Here is a 21,594-nt window from a genome sequence, read left to right on the forward strand (position 1 = left end):
GCACGAGGGTAGGTAGCCAGCCGGTGAAGAAGCGTACCGTTCTTATCCCCCCACCCATAGACCCGGGCCACCGAGGAACGCCAAAGAGTCCTCGCCGCCTCCAGAGAGTGTGTGCGTATTTCATCTCGGAGAAAGGCGTCTCCCAACGCGTCCTGGTCTCGCTCGAGCTCCAGGTCCTGCGCTTCACAAGCTGTAAGCTGCTGGAGTTGGCATTGACGCTGCTGCAGCAGATGCCCCTTTGCAACCACTCTAATAGTCGCCTTGCCGGCCTCCCAGAGGACGGCCGAGGAAGAGACGGAGCCCACATTGTGAAAGTAGTACTCCGTAATCCCACTCTCCACCACCTTCCGAAAGGCTTTGTCCTGAAGGAACCAGGCATTCAAACGCCACGTCGGATGGGCAGAAAAGGGAGGTGGACCAAGAGCAAGAAGCACTGGCGAGTGATCAGAGAGGCCCCTCGGAAGAATGCGGGCATCACAAACCCCTGCACATTCGGTAGAGGGGACAAAAATTAAGTCAATCCGGGCGTGGGAATGGTGCGCCGCCGAAGTGTGGGTATATTGGTGATCGCGTGGGTGCCAAACCCTCCAGACGTCACACAGGCCCTGGGCTTCAGCCCAACACAAAACTGTTTCGCGCAAGCGGTTCTGGTAAGGGAGACCGGGCCCGTCGAGTCCAAATGGGATGTGTAGACAGCGTTGAAGTCTCCTCTGAGGACAAGCGACCCCGTCGGGAGTTTGGGGAGGAGATCCGCGGTGTAAGAGAGAGCGGTCTGCAACAGGGACGGCGCTGCATAGAGGGACAGCAGTGTAAGCGGTCGCCCCTCAAGGGTGCCACATACCGTAACGGCTATTCCCTGGGGGTCTAGATGCACCTGAGTCAGTACAAAGGGAAAGGAGCGTTTAAGCAGGATAGCCACCCCCCGGGAGCCCCTAGCGAAGCCTAAGTGCCAGACCCTATCGTATCCGTAACGGGCGAGAAAAGGACATTTATTACCCATAAGGTGGGTCTCTTGAAGAAGGAGCACGTCAATCTCCGCACGCTGCGCATATTTGAGGACCGCCATACACTTGAAACGATCCAACAGGCCATTCACGTTCCAGGACAAGACGCGCACGGCAGCCTTAGGCACGGGTGTGTCCGCCATAGGAGCAAGCAGGGGCATGCATGACAGGAGTTGGAAAAGGTGGCCGCGAATGGGAACAGTGGGTGAGTCGGGAAGCGCGCATGGAGCCATCACCCAGCGGGCACCGCGCCCATACCGGGGCCAATGAGTGCGTGGGCAGGAGAGCTCCTTGGAGGGAGGGACATGAAGAGATCGGACAGGAGATCAGGTCAAACGTTACATGATGCCTTAGAACCACAACAGCGAGGATTGTACCCTCTAGCAACAAAAACCTCTCTAGGAGGAAGAAACAACCCCAAACCAACCCCAACCCCGCACCCCCCACCCTATACTTCGAAAACAGAAGCATCTGTCGCCCTAACAGTGTGTAACAAAAACCAAGCTAAAACGCTCTGGCCTGAGTGCCAGTGGACCCCTTAAGAAATCAGAGCAAACCCAATTCATCCGCCCTGGCCGAGAGCAACAAGTGTGAAGGAGCACTGAGGCCCGACTTCTAAGTCCTACAACCAGGAAGCACATCCCAGTCTCCCCTCCCCGACAAAATACTACAAGCAGTAAATGGAAGTCAAATGGTAGGGCTGCGGGAAAGGTCCAAAGTGTCCACTTGAGGAGCAGGCTGGGTCGCAGAGTCCTCCCGCCGGCGGGACACGGCCTGCCGCCCGGCGGCAGCAGGACCGGTGGGCGCCACCGAGGAGGCAGAGGAGGCCCTGGATGCCCAGCGCGGCCGCCCCCCGGAGCGCGTGACAATCACCTCCTCCCCCGCGCGCCTCCGGGGCAGCGTGCGTCGTCTTCGTCGGGATCTGGAAGATCGGGGCGCCTCCCGCCCCCCCCGCCCCTCCACCGGTAATCCCCGGGCAGCATGGTGCAGGGGACATTCCTCTGTTAGCCAAGTCCAGGCTGCTCGTGGCGTGTCAAAGAAGAAGGTCTTATGCTGAAAAATGACTCGGAGGCGGGCTGGGAACTGCAGCTGATATTGGAGGCCCACGGACCGCATCTTCTGCTTTACCTCTATGTAGGAGCGCCGGAGCTCCTGGACCCCTCGGGTGTAGTCCGGGAATATCATTATAGTGTGATTTTGGTATTGGAGAGTCGCAGAGCGCCTGGCCTCCCATAGGATCGCATCTCTGTCTCTGAAGTTCAGGATAAAGGGACGGGGGTGCCCCCGGGGGCCTGGGAGCCAGGGAGCGATGGGCCCTCTCCACCACGAAACAGGCCGAGAGGCTGTCCGCCGGCATCCAGGATTGAAACCAACGCTCCAAGAAATCATCCGCACGGCCCGCCTCGACTCCCTCCGGGTAACCCACCAGGCGGAGGTTACAGCGATGGGCACGATTTTCAGCGTCCTCAACCCGGCGGTGCAGTTCCTTAGAATGGGTGGTCAGTTCACGCACCTGGTCCTGCAGCTGGCGGATATCGTCTTCAGCTGTCGAAATTCTAGATTCAACTTCAGAGATGCGGGCGGTGGCGTTACGCAGGTCTTGTCGAAGAAGGGCCACGTCAACCTTCACCTCTCCCACCATACCCTCCAGGGAGGAGCGGGACGCCGTGATGGCCTGCAAGATGGCAGCAAGGTCCGTGCTAGGGGTTTGAGCCACCTCCCCGGCGGTGCTCGGCCCCCTCTCGGAGGTCGTGAATTTGTCCATCTTGGTCTGGGTGGCCGCGGGCGTCGGCCTGGAAGCCCTGTCTTTACCCATGGCGGCGGCACCGCAGGCACCGGGGGCACTTCGCCCAGTCAACGGGCAGCGGAACCAACCTCGGCGATTCCGCAAGGACTCGGGAGGCGAGCGGCAAGAGGGAGAAAACACGGGCCGGACACCTCGCTGGATCAGAAGGCCACTCGCCGCAAGCCCCACGGTGTATCACCTCGCTAACTGCCCGATCCGGCAACCGCCGAGAGCTTAAGAGCTGCTGCTCGACCTCCGCCCCGGATCCTTCCCGGAGGGGCACCACTCTCCACCACGTGCCGCAGCCGGGGTCAGGCCTCCGCACACCAGCCAAAGTCCCAGGGCGCCCGTCTGCGCCACAGATCCCCTCCCGGAGAGTCCAGCGCCTCCACAGCCCACGCACGGCTCAAGACCCTAGGCTCCAGGGAGCTCCGAGGACAGGGCCACCCCCAACACACAGAACTCCGGAGGTGGAAACGGAGGGGGGGGGGAAAAGAAGAAGACGAAGGATGGCCAATCGCCCCCCGACCGCCGGCCTGCTGCCCGAGCCCCCGATGCGGCGCCGCAACCACCACCACGCCGCTGCAGGCCACGGAGCACCAAGGCAGGTCCAGCCACGTTGGTGGGGGGGAGAAGGAGGGGAGCCGGCCCCCGACCGCCGACACCCGGCCCGATGTGGAGGGCTCCCCCGCCACCTCCAGCCCCCACAACCACTCAAGTCGCCCCGTCGGGGAGTCCAACCAGCGCCGCACTCACCGCCTGTCCCTCAGCACATTTCCGCGTCCCGGGATGAGCCCCACATTTCCTCACCTCCAGGTGGTGGGCATCAGGCAGGAGCCCCTCCTGACCCCCGGAGGGGGGGGGGCCCGCAGCAGCAGCAGCGACGACTCCTCCCGGCCGCCAGAACCTCCAGGCCCAGCCACCTCGTGGGCGCCGCCGGCTCGAGTAGCCGCGCGCCCGCTCCCAGAGACCAGGATCGCAACCGCCTCCCGCCGGGCACTCACGAAAGACGGCGGGTGCAGCTCCGGGGGGGGCAATCACGCCCCAAACGCAAGCCAGGGAGAGCCAGGCGATTCAGGGCCCCATTACAGCCAGAAGAGGCCGGCAAGGGCAGGATCAAGCGGATTAGGGAGGATCAGCGGGGTCCGGCGCCTGGAGCTTCACCGCGAAGCGGCCATGCTGGTCAGGCGCCACCTAGCGCTCCCGTGCAGCTCATAATTTACATAAGTAATCTAGCACAGTGAACTATGAACTTCCATCAAAGAGCTGCATGCAAGCTTCATGGTAGAGGTTACACAGTTATGTTTTGTTACCAGTTTTTTCATTAATATTAAAATTGCCTTATGTAACATTTTCTATACACTGATTTACACACGTATGATTCGTTGTCTCTGTATGTGTGTGTGATGTAAAGTGCTCTAGCACCCTACACTGGCATGAAAGCCGCTATAAAACAAATGAAATACATGTGAGAGAGAGGCACTGTTGGTGATAGTGAGGGAATCACTGAAGAGCCCCATCAAAGAATGTTGTATCCTGGTGAACAGTAAGGTCATTATTTACTATGCTTTAGAAGTTAATACGAAACAAAAAAGGGTACAAAGTTCCTTCGTGTATAGTAGCGGAGAAGAGAGTGTGAGAGAGTATATCTCTACCAATCAGCGATAGAGGAGACCAATCAGGAGAAAACGGGGGAATTTCCTTGGTTGAACTAGTGCTCTCACACACCCAGCAAGCTAGGTGTCATGCTTCATCATATGAGCACTGCCCCTCGTCAAGTCGGCGCTGCAATCCTTGACGGGCTCCCGAAATCGGGGCTCTTTGTCGGGGATCTTTTGTTCCTGCCGAAGGTGCTTGGGGGTGAGGGGCCTAGTGTGAAGTAATGTAGCAGAAAAATGGGTTTAAAAGGGGTCAGTTAGTCCTACTTAATTTTATTCCAAAGGTAAACTGCCCTATTAAAAATGTGTAGAGTGGCTAAGTGCTAGGAGTCAGGTATCTAGACATAAGCTCTACTCTATAAGATAAGAAGTTAATACAACAGAATACAGAATGACAAATGTGTTGTAGAATGCACCATATTTTCGCAAATTTTCTTGGGGGTGTGAAAACAGTCTGCAAGCTGTCAGTTTGTTTGTAACACACAACTTTTAAGTATCTGCAAATGAACTGTGCAAATGTTTTAAAACATATCAGCAGTTAGGAAACTACAATTAGACCACTTGTTTTTAATTCAGAAAGTGTGCTGGAAACAGAGTTTTAATATATTGTATTCTTTTATTAATGTTATTTTTTTACATATCCTTGGAGTAATGCAAATGATATTATATGGTGTAATGGTTTTAAAAGACCAAACATTTGAATAAACATTTGAACTTGAACAGAGTTTTAAATGGATCAAAACAATCAGTACATTTTACTTGGTGATGTTCAAATAATACATATTTGCTGAAACCACATTTCCACACATTAGTCTTGGTGCACTATATAGTTTTATCAGTAAAACTGCATGTTGGCATTTTCCTTCCATTCAATAGAAATATGTTCTGTGAGTAAGACATTTCCTCCTTCCAAACTACAATAATGCCTCAACAGGGTATACAGTTACTAGTCTGTGGCACACTTCTGTGCATCAATGAGAATCTGTACTTTACAGCTCACAGAAATGAAACAGCCCAAGTAGTATACTATTTTCCTTTTACATGTAAAATGAGGAGGGCTGGTATATGGCTAGCCAGAGCATTATATAGTAATGTCAACTCCTATCTAACTGTTCTAACCCACAATAATACTAGAACACTCAGCAGTCTGCAGCCAATTATAGCTCATGAAGGCTGGTTAATAACTCCATTTTCCTAATTAATGCTCTTACCCTCACACAAGAACTGTCCACTATGGGTCGTATCCATCACTCAGTACTGTACCAGTCCCTATACTACTCGTCACCAGTTGAACAAACATGGAATACCTGAAGAGATCTGACACATAAAGCTGGCCACTTGGAGGACTGCACTATAGTCCAGCAGTGCAGGTCCCAATTACCTACATCCTATGCACGTCGCTCTACTTCTCACAATGGCATCTGATGTGTCTGTAAAACTTATCTTTGGTCCCAAAGTTTTGTCCTGAATTTTTATCTTCTGTCCTGAATTTTTGCCCTGAATTTTGACCCTTTGTCCTGAATTTTTACACTCAGTCCTGAATTTGCACCCATGCCAGTTGGTCACCCTGAGGCAGACGCAAATACATGGTATCTTACATACACACAGGTAGCACCTGTACCAGCCTCTCCCGTCCTCTGCCTTGGCTTCTCGGGAGTTCTGGTCCGTGCATCGTACTGCGTTTACCTACCCGACGCAGACACTAGGTCTCACCCGCCTGAGAGCTTCGGTGGCACACTCCTCTCACAGGCTAGTGTTCCATCACCAGACTACAGCTCTCCCTGACCACTCGAGGTAAGTGTTCACTGTTCAGGAAAGGCTCGAACGGGTACTGCTGCCGAGGGGAACTTCAAAATTCACCTGTGATGACAAATTGCACAATATGCATGCGTACAATGACACGCATGCACACGCAAGAGAATGTTGCCACGGGGAGCGCATGCATACAATGACACGCGTGTGAACTATAAAGACAGAACGGGAAGCTTAGAAATACCTATGACAAATTGCATAGCACGCACGCGTAAAGTCCCACGCATGCGCACATGCGAGGATGAGACACAAACAGACGAGGAGCTCAAAACTACTGAACACCCGGCGTAGGAGTCCCGGCGGAGGGATCCCTGGAGGTGAGGCGTCGCTGGACAGGGCAGGGAAAACAGAGGCACGAGAACCGGGAGCAGAGCCAGCCGGACCGGAAGCGGCTCAAGTGGCACCGGAAGCTGCCCTGAAGGTACCGGAAGCAGGACCAGAGTCTGCAGCGATGCGGCTCCAGGAGCACCAGCGCTCTGTCTGAACAGCTGCACCCGGGGGATGGAGCAGGGGCACGGGCCAGGGAGTGCAGAGCCTGTGTGATCCAGGGAGAGCCTGCAGGAGAGGAGGCAAGCGCATACCACCGAGGACAAGGGTAGATCAGCCTCCTTAAAAAGAAAAAACAAGGGGCACCCCCTTATAAAGGTGTATAACGTGACGATCCTCGTAACATTTGGAACCCCCTGCAAGGGACAGAGGAGACTTCATCCCACGACGATTGATGTCATTTGTCATGGAGTTAAAGGGGATTGTACACAACCTCTAGAACAAGATCCAACCAAAAATCGGCTGAGTTTACATAATTTGCTCTACAATGCTATTTGGATAAGAAGCGGCATTTGCTGAGGGCCCCAATGAGTGGCACACAGGCGGCGGTCACGGACAGGTCAGTATGAGTTGTCTGCGCACCTTTTTCGTTTCTTAGCAGAAAAAACACTTGACACATTGAACTAATATTTCGGCCATACTTTCATATAAATCTGGTGTGTCCCATTTGGATCCAGGGTGGCTGGACATTTCAGATTTTCTGGATATTTGTTTGCATTCAATTTAATGTAAATAGTTCTCATTTACATTCCGGATATCTTGGCATGGACCCAACTGTCCTCGTCCTGTGATGGAAACTAAAATGTATCCTAAATAATTTGTGGCATTGTTTAGTATTTACATTCTGGAATTTGATATATATATATATATATATATATATATATATATATATATGCCCTTTGTTGTATGTTTGCTGTACATGCTTTTTCACCTGCCTTCACCTTAACACCCGCTTTACAAGTTTATCCACCGTTACTACAGTAAAATGATTAATACAGGAAGGATTAGATCTGTTCTGGCATGTGATACAGTGCCTTCCATAACTTCAGGGCATCTGTGACTGCATAAGCTTTGAGACCAGATACTGTGATGTGCTGCATGAACTCCAGACTTTACAAAAGGTGTACGAGTGACCCCCCCCCCTAACAAATTATATATATATATATATATATATATATATATATATATATATATATATATTTTGGCGTTGAAGCAGTATTTGTTTTTACCATAGTACTTTTTTCTCTTTTTTTTTTTTAACCAAATGGGCTTGGTGAGAAAGTAATAAGCATTGAAGTCAATTTGGTAGCCACCTGTACCATAGGCATGTGGGGTAGGTAATGCACATTCCGAATCGCTCTGGGCAAGTGTGGTCACGCACTAATGACAGGCCAAGATGCGCCAGTACCGACTCCAGCAGCAGCAACAAATGCATGCACACCATATTGATTCCTGTAACATATCGAATGTATTTCTCCACTTCTGGAGTTCAGGGTGCGATACCCCCATTTGGAGGTCAGCAGGAGACTGTGTGGTAGAGTCCTCTTGTGAAGTGAAATCAATTCATTTTGAGTCCTAACCAAAATATGCCTCATTGTAGCACACAGCATGAAATATTGGAAGAAAAGACCTTTTCGGTTTTAACATTGCCACCAGCCCACTCGTGTCACATTTGAGATTTTGGGGAATAGACAGCTCGGGCATTGTTTCTGGCCGTCACTTCCTCGTGTTATCTCTTTTAGGAACACGTCTGCTCGAGACGCCATAGGCCTTTCTGGAAGTTAGTGGCTGCCCTGCAGTATTACCATCCCTAAATCTGGTAGTATTTGGGTAGCTTGGCTACGCTCCAACGCGGCAAAAATTGTGGTAACCGATTAAAATAAGTTTTCCCCCTTTGAAGCTTTCTGGAGAAGTTCTGAACTGCCCTCTGAGTAGTGTCGGAAATGGACGCATCGCGGTTACACTATTATCAGTTACAGAAAACGGGGAAACCAATCAATTTTTCTGTCACTCAATAAACCCTTGCCGAAAAGTGCTGCATTTTGACTCGTTTGCAGCAGAATCACAAAGCCGACAGAAGTAAATTAACCAGAAAAGGGGCCTTTGTTTACTTACTCCAATTAAAAAGAATATCCCATACAATAATAGATATGTGTCTGTACAACACGGGTAGGAACCGGTTGCCCCACGGAACGTTATGCTGGGTAGAGCGATCCTCTTAAGTTTTGGCAGCAATGTGATGTCGTTGGATTCTGGGAAGGCCAGGATGCTCTTCCTGGGAGGCGGGGCGAGTTCTGAAATGGGGGAGGGGCGAGGGGGCTTGGCTGTTGATTTGCAGCTGGAAGAGACTGCCCGGCTGCTGGAGAGAGTCCAGGCAGCTGGGCAGCGTGCTTTCCGCAAAGGCCGGAGATGGCGCCGGCAGAGCTAATTCTGTTCAGGGCCAAAGATGTGACTGCCCGCCAGTTGCATCTGCAGTGTCCAGACTGCCGCCGGTGGAGGCAAGACACCGGAGCTCTAATCCCAGTTGACGACATTGGGTGACTTTGTGCCACACCACAGAATGTCTACATTTCACAACACTGTGAGCCTTCAGAAACCCTCTAAACACAAGCTTTTAGCGCTATTTTAAAATAAATTAGGCGAGTGTGCCTGATTGGATCTGAAAACCTTGCAAACGTCGCTATTATAATAATTTATACACGTATTTTGCCTGGATTTTCCCAAGTTGTTGACCCAGCTCAACGATACTCGTTTTACCGACATTATAGAGATGAACCAGTGAGTAGGTAGACCCACCAGTGATTGACCCCTGTCGCTCAGTTTACATATGGATTTTCCACAGTGAACGCTTTCTTGCCATGGAATATCTAACCCTACTGTATACTCTTTGTCCTTGTTGTGGTGTTTTACGAGGCGTGCTTCTGAAAGACATCTGTGTGTGGCAGTTCCACGGAGAGAAACAAGGTAACGCTTTGTAAGAGGGCTTTTGCATGTGCTGGCGCCCGGGCTCCTTCCTGGTGGAAATGTTTTCACAAGAGGCTGGCACGCACTGACGCCCTGTGGGTGACATCTTTGGACAGCCCCCGTGGCTGCCGGGTAATCCCACGCTTACGGAGGCCCAAACAGGGTCGAATGTGCCTCCTGGGAGAGGTGGTCTTGTGGTTTCATGACCGCCTTCGGAACTAGGAGACATACACTGTAATCCCGGCTCCCCCTTTGGAGCATCCGTGTGATCTTCTGTACAAATCATTCAATTTTGAACTGCTACGATCTGCCTAAACGCTCCAATCTGAGAATTATTAGCTGCAGGCCAACACACTGTGAGGCTTTATTTTCCAGGGGTTCTATTTGGCCACAACATGTATTTGGTAGGCGAAGCTATCCCATAGTCTGTAAACGTCTTATAGGTTGAGCTGAGACCGCTAGATCTTCGCCAGCCTTCAGTGATTGGATAGACCTCTAACCCAGACAGCAGGTCTATCCCTCAAGTAGATCTAAGAAAACGGGCTTTGGTCTGTATCCCAGGATGCATGGTCGTTGCACATCTTTAGACAACAGACGTTAGTTACTCTAAGGAGTGTAGGTCAGAGTTCTCATTTCAGAGAAAGTTTAAGAAGCCATTCGGCATTGATAGGACGCCCCTTTTTTGGAGGCGGAGGTGCTCTCACTTGTGTTTGTCTCTTTGTTGATTGCTTTGGTTATCTACAATACAAACCTATTCTAAGATGTAATATACCGCCTGTTTCCTGGCAGTTTAGGGTTCAACTGTACAGGTGGACGGTGAATGCTTCGGGTATGTAAAGACATATCGTGAGATCTGATCCAATACCTGCTGCAGGCAGTCCAAGAGGTTGATCTGTATAGGTGTCATGGTTGTGAATGCTTTAGGTATCTGAATATATATCTTGAGATTTGCTACTACACACCTTGCTCTCAGGCACTCTAAGGGTGCACCCATTCACGTGTTTGGATGGTGTTCATTGGTGTCACAGGGACAAAACACGAGCGGAGTTGACAGTGTTTTAGTTATTTACAGATTTATCTATGACTGTTTTGTCTGTTTATGGGCATTGGGGTGTAAATACGCGAACAAATACACCGTCTTTGCATATTTTCCTTAATAAAGGGAAAGACATCGAATTATTTTGCGCTATTAAATGGTCACACGAGTGGTTTTCAAGGTGCAGCCTTGAAGGTTTTATTGGATGGCTCTGAGCTACATGCTTATATTTACATTCGGTTTGTCGTTGGGTTTTGGCTTCGTGCCGTCGGTGTATTTTCTAATAAATTAACTTTGCATTTACTTGTTTCTTGAGCGAAAACGTCTCTCTCCCGATTTGTACAAACTTTGCAGACGACTGAGGCCAGGCCTTTTAATCAATGAAACACTGTTTCTAACCAACCTTTTTGCATCTTTGTAGCACTGGCTACCTTGTTGTGAAGATGCAGCACTTGAAAACACGTTTGCAAGTTCCTCTCTGAAAGCCTCTCCTGGTGTAACACTTGTCACATACTAAGAACATTTCACTTCAGACTCTTAAATTACAATTTCAGGGAACCACAAAACTAAAAGAAACTAAAAAAATTAGAATAACCCAATGTATAATGAGTTCAAGTGTCTCTGCAGCGTTCTTCATCAGTGTAGCAGAGGCTGCAAAAACATAATTGTTAATGCTTTTTATTATTTTATAACAGGACCACCACAGTAACACATTGGACAGCTTAACCTTGTTAAATAGAGTTTTTCTTTCAGGTTTTCATCAAGGTGTCCAGCCCATTGTGTCCTGAATGATAGCTCTGTATGTTAATGTGCCTGCTGCAGCCATCGGTGTGTTTGTAGGTGTTAGGCCTCAGTTTTACATCCTGACCAGGCTGACTTTGCTTTTTCGTCTAAAAGAGTGCTGGGATTTGGGGTGATTGTAATATCTATCAGCCTACAAAGCGGCAAGGTTGTCAGCCCGTACTGCAGAAAGCATTTATTAAAGTTAAACAGCAGTGCTGCTTTCCTTTTCAGAAAAGCATTAATTCCCAGTCATTGAACTACGTTGTTTTTCTTTCCTCTCTGCGCCTTCTGGAAGATCTACGTGGCCTTTTAGTTTTTTTAAGCAACTTATTTGATGCTTCTTCTACTTATCTGGTGTAACGTTTATAGGGACGCTTTCTAGGAGGTGGAATATCTTATGTGGAGAATACTGGTAGAGGTGAATAATTGTTATTGAATGAATCTATAATTCAGAATTTGTATCAAATTCCGTATTGCAATTAAAAAAAGCATTCTCATCAAATAGCTGCAGATAACTGATTTTTAAAGTGGTCTAATCGCGCTTACTGTATCGACTGGTGCCGAAAGAATCTTATGACCTTTTCTGCTCATCTCAACAGCATGCTGTGCAGCTAGCTATCTTGTTGGCTGCAATTCTGGCGGGTGACTTTTAAACACACTTTTTTTTAAGCTGTGAAGAGTATAAGAACATTTTTGCCTTGGGATTCAAATGAAAACTCATGTCTATTGCCCAAGCTTTAGTGCATAGGGAATCTGAGATATCACCTCACATTCAATTTGATACCATGGAAAGGTGGTAGCCATCTTGGAGTGAAGTTGTTTGTTGTTCATTGTTGTGGTGGAGCGTGGGCAGCTAGCTGCCTTTGATTTCTTTTTGAAACACGAAAACGTTGCAGCCATCTTGAAGTGGGGAATTCTTTGTAGTTCATTGGAGTTATTATTGTAAAACATATGCTTTACTATTGCTTTTACAATGCATACATCTGATCTTATTGTGACTGATCGAGAAATATTTATCTGCTGTACTTGATAAATGTATGTATTTGGAACTGTTTTGTCTACGTTGAAGCACTCAATGTTACCCCATTACGAGGACCTGTATTCTCAGTTTTTTTTTTTTGTGTAATTATTTTTACAGTAGCTCAGCAGTATGTTTTTGTCCGGCGTGGGGGTCTTCAGAAATAGTTACTGCATTAACCAATTGAACCATTCATTGTGGAGGCAACTTACATTGTGGTGTATGTACATCTTCATGGTTATTGGATTGAAATTTCCATATACGGGTAGTGGAAGATGAGTTGTATGTCTCCTCCAAAAGGGCCTTTAGCTGCTTTTTTTTGTTCATATTTTCCATGTTTAAAATAGTACTGAAGTTTGAGTTGTTCTACTTTTATCTCTGCTGGTTTCTGCTAATCAATTGCCATGTTAATTTGCCGCTCAATCAGCCCTGAAAAAGCTGAGAAAAAAAATGATATATGTACATATATATTTTTTTTAAGGCTTTTGGTGGTTCAACTTCATTTACACACCTTACCTGCTCTTAGTCTTTTACGTTTTACGGTGGCTCTAGGGCTGCTGTTAAGATGGGCACTTTTTTCCACTTATCAAACAATGCAGTGATGTTACAGAGTTTTGATTCTGTTAACTCCAAACTCAATTGGTAAGCTTTTTAGGTCTCGGCTAGCGAAGGCTGCGCTTGCGCAGTCTCGCTCGCGAGATTTAACGTTTTTCAGAAGAGGGGCTTGAACCCGCCCCTCTTCTCCATTGGCTGGCCTCTTAAATGCTGGTCAGCCATTGGAGAAGAGCTTTGTCTCTCTAAACAAGCCCCGTCTTTTTCGGATTCGGGGGCGTGTTTTTTCGCGTCTTTCTCTTTTTTGTACTCCCTGCCCCTTTTACACGTGGTGGGCGGGTTTTCACACATCGGAATGTTCGGCCATTTTGTGCGCGGCGGGACTGGGAACGGAGCATTTTTTTTATCCTCGGCAGACAGGAGTCTGCAAAGGTACAGAGCGGTGGCTGTACTCCCTCTCTCTCACCTCCGTGACTGCGCACCGGAACGGCCCTAACATCAAATACAAATTATTATGGTTGTAAAGGGGGGCTTCCCTTGTCGAGGTGTCGCGGCACCCCGGCAGTCACCGGGTCTGAGGGGGAAAGCGTAGTAGGCTCCGGGTCTGCCCCCTGTTCTCGTGCTTCTTCCGATTTGGAAATCCGCAGTGTTTACCCTGCGCGTCAGCTCAGCTCCCTCCCCTCGGCTGACGTCTGTACCGGGCTATATTTTTTCCCCCGTAGCTACCAGGATGGCGTGCGCTCTGCAAAGCAGAGAGGCCCCTGGAGTTTGCCTTTCCAGTCTTAAATTCACAAAAGAAAATAGGTCCTGGCCGTTCTGACCACTGCCAGTAATGGACGCGCAAACACTGACCGGAACCGTAGCTTTCCCTCTTGTGCGGTCTGGCAGCTCACCAAGCTCTATTCTGACACCTGGTCTCCCGTCCACGTTTTTGGTGAAAGCGCAAAAGATGGCAATAGGATACATGTTATTTCTTTGAGGGGTGGTGGAATGTGTTCTTCACCAGCTACTTTGTGCTGTAGGCCAATTGTAATTAACACAGCTAGTGGTTGAGCGCCTCGTTTGCTAGGGACGGGTCTTCGAACGCATAGCACACGTAGGGCACTTTCTACCTTTTGCAGTTGATAACAACCAGCATTCTTGCGGTGAAAAGCTGATCCGCAGAGTAGGATTTGTACATTCTCCTCCGGCCAGCAAATGTTGCAAATACAAACAAGGAGTAAACGTATTACATACTTCGTTTTTGTTCGAATTAAAGTTTTGTCAGCATCAGCTGAGCTGGCGTGTAAGCTTAATGATCTGCTTAAAAGTTGCATGTATACACGTTTGAGTAACCGAGACAGACATTGCTATATTTACTTTTTAATTACAGTTGTCATGGAGTGCGGTTGTGATGCAGAATACACTGTCCGCATATTTCCCTGTATTGAAGGAAAGCGCGTGGGTCATATATATGCGAACTGCGTGCATATAAGCGCTATGACGTAAAGAAAAAAATCGAAATCTCAAGAGCAGAACGCTGGCAGTGGTGTTGATCAGCGGTACAAGGAGGTACTAATAGGGTGAATAGTGGCGCCAACATCAGTGCAGCCACTACTAGTGACATCAGCTTATGTTTCTATTCGATGGAGAAAAGAACGCACTGTTCAAAGAACAACTGCGTACAGACAGAATATTGTTTCCAAGGGAAGTTCTGAGGGGCGCCGCCCCTCCTTCCAGTAGCCCCTGCTACAAGACGGCGGGCAAATAAACTCGCCGCCTCTTGCAATTCAAAACACAAGCTCTGAAACGCAGCTGGAGGAATGCGTTTGGAGGCCGCCGCGAAGGATCTTGGTTAGAGCAGAATTTGACCCCCCCCCCCCCCACCCCCAAACACACGCTCTTGAAACGATGCAAGTGCAATGTTTTCTCACCAGTGGCAACAGAGATGCCAAGGAGCTACACGTTGCATGATGTCTGGTGTGCAGTGAAGTGCCAAGCGCTTGGAGTTTGCATCTGCAGTGCATTGAGCTCTGGTGCGTTAACCCCCCCCCCCAATAATACGAGGAATTCCCAGGAGCAAAACGCCAGCTGGGAGAAGGGTGCCACTGACAGCTGCCCATGTAATATGGCCAAAAAGGTGACCTTTGAATTACTTGTATCATAATTTTCGTACGCGCATGTGTGACATTTCAATAGGTGATGAGTGGCGTTGAGTGACACTTTATCCCACCGATGGGCATTTAATGTCACCTATTTAGAAAGAATGCTTGACTTCACCTGTGCAGCTCGGGCATGCTCCTCGCTGTGATAAAGTCATAGAGAGCAGCCGTGTCTCCCACACAATGTTACAACCACTCACAATCTTACATAAAGCCTGTCCCACTGAATTTCTCAGTGGCGCTTTCTGCTGTTCCCAGCATGGAATTTCTTTTATAAAAAATTACAAGATTCCAATGTAAACATAACTTAAACTGTCTTGTCGGCGACCTGATGAAACTTCGATTAAAGTGCTGGAGACTGAGGCCTCGGGTCTAAAGTTGCCAGCCCTCTAAAGCTATGATAATTTGCCATGTGTTTTGTTCATACAAATCAAAGCTATGCCACGAATCCTGACCTCTTAAAATCCGTGGTTCACGGGCGGCAGAGAAGTAACAGGACTCTGTCTTTTCCTTCTTACTTAGAGAAGAAAAATACAGTGTCTGTTCTGCCGCTTCAGCTGTCCCCCCACTCTTTCATTCTTCCCTCTCTTTCTGTCTAGCAGTTCTTCTCTTACTGAAAACAGTGACTTCAAGATGGGGTTCTCACTCTCTTTCCTCTCTTTTTATTTTATTTGCTCCCCTGTGAAATGGATCCAAAAAAGAAAATAATTTTTGCTGGAAATGTCGTATTTAATTCCAAAGTGCAGCATCTGTAATAAAAGGTTAAAAATATTAAAAATAACTAAATAAAGTAAGACAAAGTGGTAGCAAACTGGCCAGATTGATTTTATTCACACCCAAACACATTAGCGCCACTTTTACAGAGTTTGCGAGTGAAGCGCTATTTTTGTTTTCTTGTCTTTGTTTTCCCTGGGCTTGCAACTAGTGCACCAATCCTGGAGGTACTGCAAAGTGTGGATTGGAAAAAAAAATGTGTACTGCAGCTCTGCGTCCAGGGATGTGGTCTTTTTACCATACTGCTAACGTTTTGTAAGGATATCAGCAATGGACATTGAAATGGGTCCATTCAAGGCCCTGTAGTCATGTCCTTAACTTTTCAGGCAAAAACACTCCGATTTCTGAATAGTGAGTGTAGAAGCTTTAAGGTAACCATGTTGTTCCTGCTTGCATTTCACATGGTTTGCTAAATTTTGCATTCCCCTATGAGTGTTTGCGTTTTCCAGGATGATGTTACCTTTTTTTGTAGGCCGCATATTGCTCTTGTCTATTGCGTCACTTAAATTGAGCCTCATCCAGGTGTTTATAGCCGGCAGCAATTGGGTTGTAGTTGAAGGCAGTGTGAGTTTTTCTCAGTGGGACAGTATGGTGTTCAGTGGGGGAGACGATGTTGCACTATGGCCAGAGCTGCTGAATTTGGAACTGGGGAACCAGGTTCAGCCTTAATAACCAGTCCACCAGATGACTCTCCTGAGAGAGCACAATCCCATGCTAGATCTTAAAAGGCTTCGCAAGACCTTAGAAGCACTGGTGTCTTAGCACCAGCAGGTGGACCCAAGCACTGGCAAGTCTGGGTTAACCTTCAAGGTTTGTCCACCACAATCCATACTGAAGTTCACTCCCAGTCTTGCTAGCAGGCCTATGAAGCAGCACAGCCAAGAACAACAGTGACTCTGTCACTGAGGTCACAGGACCCTTGAGAAGGGCCAGCTCTAGGGCAGTGCAACCGGTGTGACCGTGCGCTGACTTTGGGTGGAGACATTATGTGTGCAAGTAAATTAAGGTTTTAAAAGCGCTTGCTGCCTCCTTCCTGGCCTCCAGAAATTTTCGGAAACAATAAAAATGTCATGATGACTCTGGTGTTTAATGTTCTTCCTAGAGAGAGATCGGAGTGTTGTCTAGTGGAAGTTTTGACTCCTGGAAAGGTAGCACATAGGGTTAATGTGCCTGCAGCAAAGAACATGTACCATGCAGATCGGAAAGTGCACATAATGTAAATAGGTCAGTGGGCTACTGCGTGTGTGTGTAGGTGGCTCTGTGGGTGGCTCTATTTGTGTGTGGGTTGCTCTATGTGAGTGGCTCTGTGTGGGTGGCTTTGTGTGTGTGGCTCTGTGTGTGGGTGCAAATGCAATAGGTCTCGCATTTGAGAGTGATTAAGCTATTGACATTGTAAATAACAATGCCGTTTCTTTAAATGTTCTAAAAACAAAAACCTAAACAAAAATGTCATGAGCAATGCCAATAGCTCTAACTTTAACAATGCCAAGACCATTGCATTGTAAATGCTTGCTTTTTTTTTGCATCCTGTTAGCCTAATTGTCCAGCACAGTTGACTGGGAATTTCGATATAAAAGAAACATGTTTTTTAAAAAAAATTGCAGGCTAAAAGGCCAACTCTTCCATCATTCTAAAGTTATGTTAAATGCCATATTAAACCCAAATCTTCTTTGCAGTCTTAATTTGAATTAATAAATGAAATCGTGCATTGTAAGCAGTCCTGAATTAAGCATAGCTGAAAATTAGGAATAGCTGGAGGACTCAACATAATATGGTGGTGGAATAAAAAACTTTTACCTATCACCTTGGGCAAAATAATATGCAGCAATAAATACAGATTTTGGTTCCATCTTCTCTGCAGATGTTTTACTAAGCACCTTTTACCGTCGAAAAGGAGAGTTTGCTGCCCAGCAGTGATGGAAAGTGAAGGGCAAGAATGCTCTATATTTCTGATTTCTCCATTCAAGTTATAAATCAAAGTGCACATATTCATATGTTCTCCATTTGTGTCGGGTCGGCACACATCACCAACCTTCCAATACCTGCATGTATTAGTAGGTTATATTCTGTCTGTTAGTTTCAAACATGTTCCTGAAATTTGATTTTAGAAAATGTGTGCTCTTGACTCTGGCCTGTGATGAAAAAGGGAAAAAAACAGTGTTGCCGGAATAGTGAGGGGAGGGGTAAGCCAGACGGGTTGAAAGGCACAGCATGATGCTGTAGTGAGATGATAATGTTTGCAAGAATAAAGATATGAGAAACTCTCAACGTGGTATGCACACCTCCCATCCCCCAATACAAAAAAAGTCCTCCCAATAATTGCCCTTCATCTTTAGATGTTGACATTTTCATTAGTGAGACCAGCAAATGTATCTGCCTGCTCCTTCCACCAAGTGGAAATTCCCTGTCCTAGTTGGTGGACTAGTACTTTGCCTTTTCATGGCCCCACTTTTTTCTTTTTTTAGGTTTCAATGTGGTGTTAGTTGTCAGACAAATATATGTACTCTTTATGTCCGGGTTTTATTCGACTGCCTTGTTTGATGTAATACAGAAATCGATACAGGCGAGCTCGTTGGCTGGACCCCATTGCTTCTGAAGGTTGGAAGAGAGTAGGCCACTATTTCATGGCAGGGCCTCCTTTTATAGGGATTGCTCTGCCTCTCCTCTTCTTCCCACCTTCATTCTGGGGCCGATTGGTTATTCTGTGCTGCTTTTCTAATCACAGTAGTATTTAGATTAGGCCAGTGAGTCAGGCTAGGCAGGTGTGGGGACTGTGAGACTTTATGGATTGTGTAACTATTCCGTCTCTATCCATCTTGATATAAAACCACCATAGGAATCGAGCCTCATGGGGAGATGTGGTAACCCGCTCTCTCAGGCCCTCACAAGTGAGGCTGCACACCAGGCTCTGTTACACACACCCAGAGGCATAAGAAGTTCAACTTCAAGGGAGGAGGGAGCAGATAAGTGTGTATCTCTGTCCATTTTGTAGAGGTCTAGATACGGGCTTACCAACCCTCGCAGTTTCTGCTCTGTGGAGGCACTCCAAAGGAAGCTTCCTCATACTGCAAGCTCCATTGTTCCTCCAAAGCCACCAGTTCTTGTCTTATATCAAAGAGGGGCATGTTGCCATTTGCTGAGGTGCTAAGCAGGCATCCCCGGGAAATGTTGCAGTGAGCTAAAGGATATGTTTCTGGCTGATACTGGTCTGGTGGCCTCTTTATCTCTAAGCTCCAGTCCTAACTGCTGCAGAAATGCATGCAAAAACATGCTCTCCAGCGTTCATGTACAGGTTCGGTAACTTAGTCAGGATCTTTATTTTGTTTTTACTTTTTGGGAGTTCCAATCCCTTCTTGGCTATCAAAACACAAACGCACGCAACAGGGCCTGTCGGAGGCTTGGAGTTTGCTATTTTGGGAAACATGCTTAATTTGCGCGTTGTGAAATATGTCAAATGAAGAACCCCTGCAGATATCCCTGGCTCACATGTCTTCCAAGCTCTAAAGGCTGCTCTGGAGACATTTAGTAGAACCACATAGACCCTCTCTGACTTTGATTAAAAATAAGAGTTTTTGATTTTGGCTTCATCTGCAATGTTTAGTTATAGATGTTCTGTGCACTTGGCCTATTTGTTGTTCTTACACTACCTCGCTTTGCTTTTCTGCTCATAGCCTATATGGTTCTCTCCCTCTTGTGCTTTGCAGATCTTCCTCTACTCATTGCCTACCTAGCTCTTTCAAACCCATCCTGCTGCTTCTGCAATTTACCTTCCTGTGTGGCTTGTGTAGCTATCTCCTGCCCCTCCCCTTCTTCTGAGCTACCCAACTCTCCTCCCCATACCTCTTGTGACCTACCTGAATTTTCCCACTAAATCAGGCCCTTCTTTGCTTACAGGTTACAGATTAGTTTTCATCATGCCACCTCGCTGCCCGAAAGGACCTTGTGGTTTGCTTGTTCTTCCAGTTTTTACATTGTTACACTTATCTCTTGCTCACATCCTGCCTTGATCCTGCAATCTAATTTTTTGCTCCCAGAGGTCCTTCACACTTGCTGTCTGCCTTGATTCAAAGTCCCTCTTATTCTTTCCAAACTGGCTCTAATGTGTAAACTCCTGGTTTGCAAAGGTTCCTCTTTCTCCCTCAATATGCACTACTCTAGTCTGCAGGGGCACCCCGTGCAATTTACTATCAAGATTTTCTTTTTTCTGCCATCGTACAACATCTCCTGCACTGATATGACCAGGTTCCTCACATCCATCACTTGTTTTCTGTGGCCACAGTCGGCATAGGAGAAGATGTTAAGTCTGTGGCTTCTGACGATGGCTGTGAGGGGGGGCCTTGTGGAACATGAAGAGAATGAGGCTCAGGGAGGAGCTGATCTCTGTAGGTTCTGAGAGGAACGGGGTAGTCTAACTCGCTTAGTGTGGCTGGTGAGGAAGGAGTGGATCCAGTCCAGGGCCTTGTCACAGATGCAGATGTTGTGGAGTTTTGTGATTAGGGTGCGGTGGTAGACGGCATGGGTAAAAAAAATAAAAATAAAAAATAACACATTCACTTACCTCTCACAGCCGACCTCCGTGATCTTCTACTCCTGCGCCTCCCCTCATTGCTTCTCTGCTCATGCACTGCAATGCCCGTGAGCTAAGGCTTCCAGGCTCCCCCACACAAACCCAACACTGCTCTCATTTTATTACTCCCAGCATGAGAAAAGGTGCTGGGATTGGGTAGAGCGGGCCGGTTTCAGGCTTCCGCAGGGACTGGGAGCTTGGCACCTGAGCATTGCTGATATCTCCAAGGAACAGCTTGGAGATGTGCACGTTGGTTTGGCCGTCCATAACATGCCTGGTTCAGGCTAGAGGTATATGTCAAAGACTTCGCTGGTGTGCTCCTTCTTGTACCCTCATAATGACCAGCACTAGTCCCCTTCCTGCCCACTACCTTCTTCCTACTTCCCAGTTCACCTCACTCTTTATCCTTTGACTAAAGGTATGCATCAGTGACTGTTAAATTAATTTGGTCTATGCCAAAGGTAGAGAATGGCCCGCTTCCCCCCTATAAAAATCTAAGAGCTTTATCTTCCTGATTAGCAGCCAATCAGATTCCAGTAAAAGCCAGAATGTTGTTTGAATCCACAAAGCATTTGTTCATGGATTAACGTCAAAATAATTGAAGTCTAATGTTCTATGTAAATTTCATTGGAATCATTGAAGTATGCTAAAGTTACCACCGTTCAATATTCCTCTGAAAGCTTGGGAAAGAATATCTAAGCCCAGTGTAGCTGTCAGTTTAGTTGTCTTCTCTATACTCCTCAAATGTAAGACCACCATTCTAATTGTAGGTGCTATGTAAAGGTTGACATGCTAAACAGCTAGAGCACCTTTCTTACTGTGCTCTGGTACCCTTGGTAACTACCCTTTATAGTTCTATATGGCTCAAAGGTTTACTCAGCATTTGTTTTGGGATGAAATAACCCAGGTTGCTATTTCAGCTGTTTCGGCTTTTACTATTTTCTAACTGTTCATTTCCAATTTAGTCAGATTGGATTTCTGTGCTTAATTATAAGAAATATTTCAATTAGAATGTGGCACTGTGCTCCATCTCTTTTAAGCTACTATCAGTCATCAAAGTCACCTAACCACTTAGCACTATCAAATCAATTAAATCATGGAGTTAGTGGAAGCAACATTACAGACGATTTGGATCATGATGCCACCACAGAGCGTGCAATCACAAGAAGTGA

General features: G+C 47.3%; 1 protein-coding gene across 2 annotated transcripts in view; it reads left to right on the forward strand.

The window, feature by feature from the left end:
• The first annotated feature begins 6,493 nt into the window (after positions 1-6,493).
• Positions 6,494-21,594, forward strand: part of ARHGEF12 (Rho guanine nucleotide exchange factor 12) — a 715,358-nt gene continuing 700,257 nt past the window's right edge. For both annotated transcript variants that reach the window (XM_085645963.1, XM_085645964.1), the window contains exon 1: positions 6,494-7,146. In XM_085645963.1, coding sequence (XP_085502089.1) covers positions 7,115-7,146 — 32 coding nt within the window. In that variant the 5' untranslated portion in view covers positions 6,494-7,114. The remainder of the gene's footprint in view (positions 7,147-21,594) is intronic.

Source organism: Triturus cristatus, chromosome 3_1 (genome assembly GCF_964204655.1).
Source record: "Triturus cristatus chromosome 3_1, aTriCri1.1, whole genome shotgun sequence".
Taxonomy (NCBI): domain Eukaryota; kingdom Metazoa; phylum Chordata; class Amphibia; order Caudata; family Salamandridae; genus Triturus; species Triturus cristatus.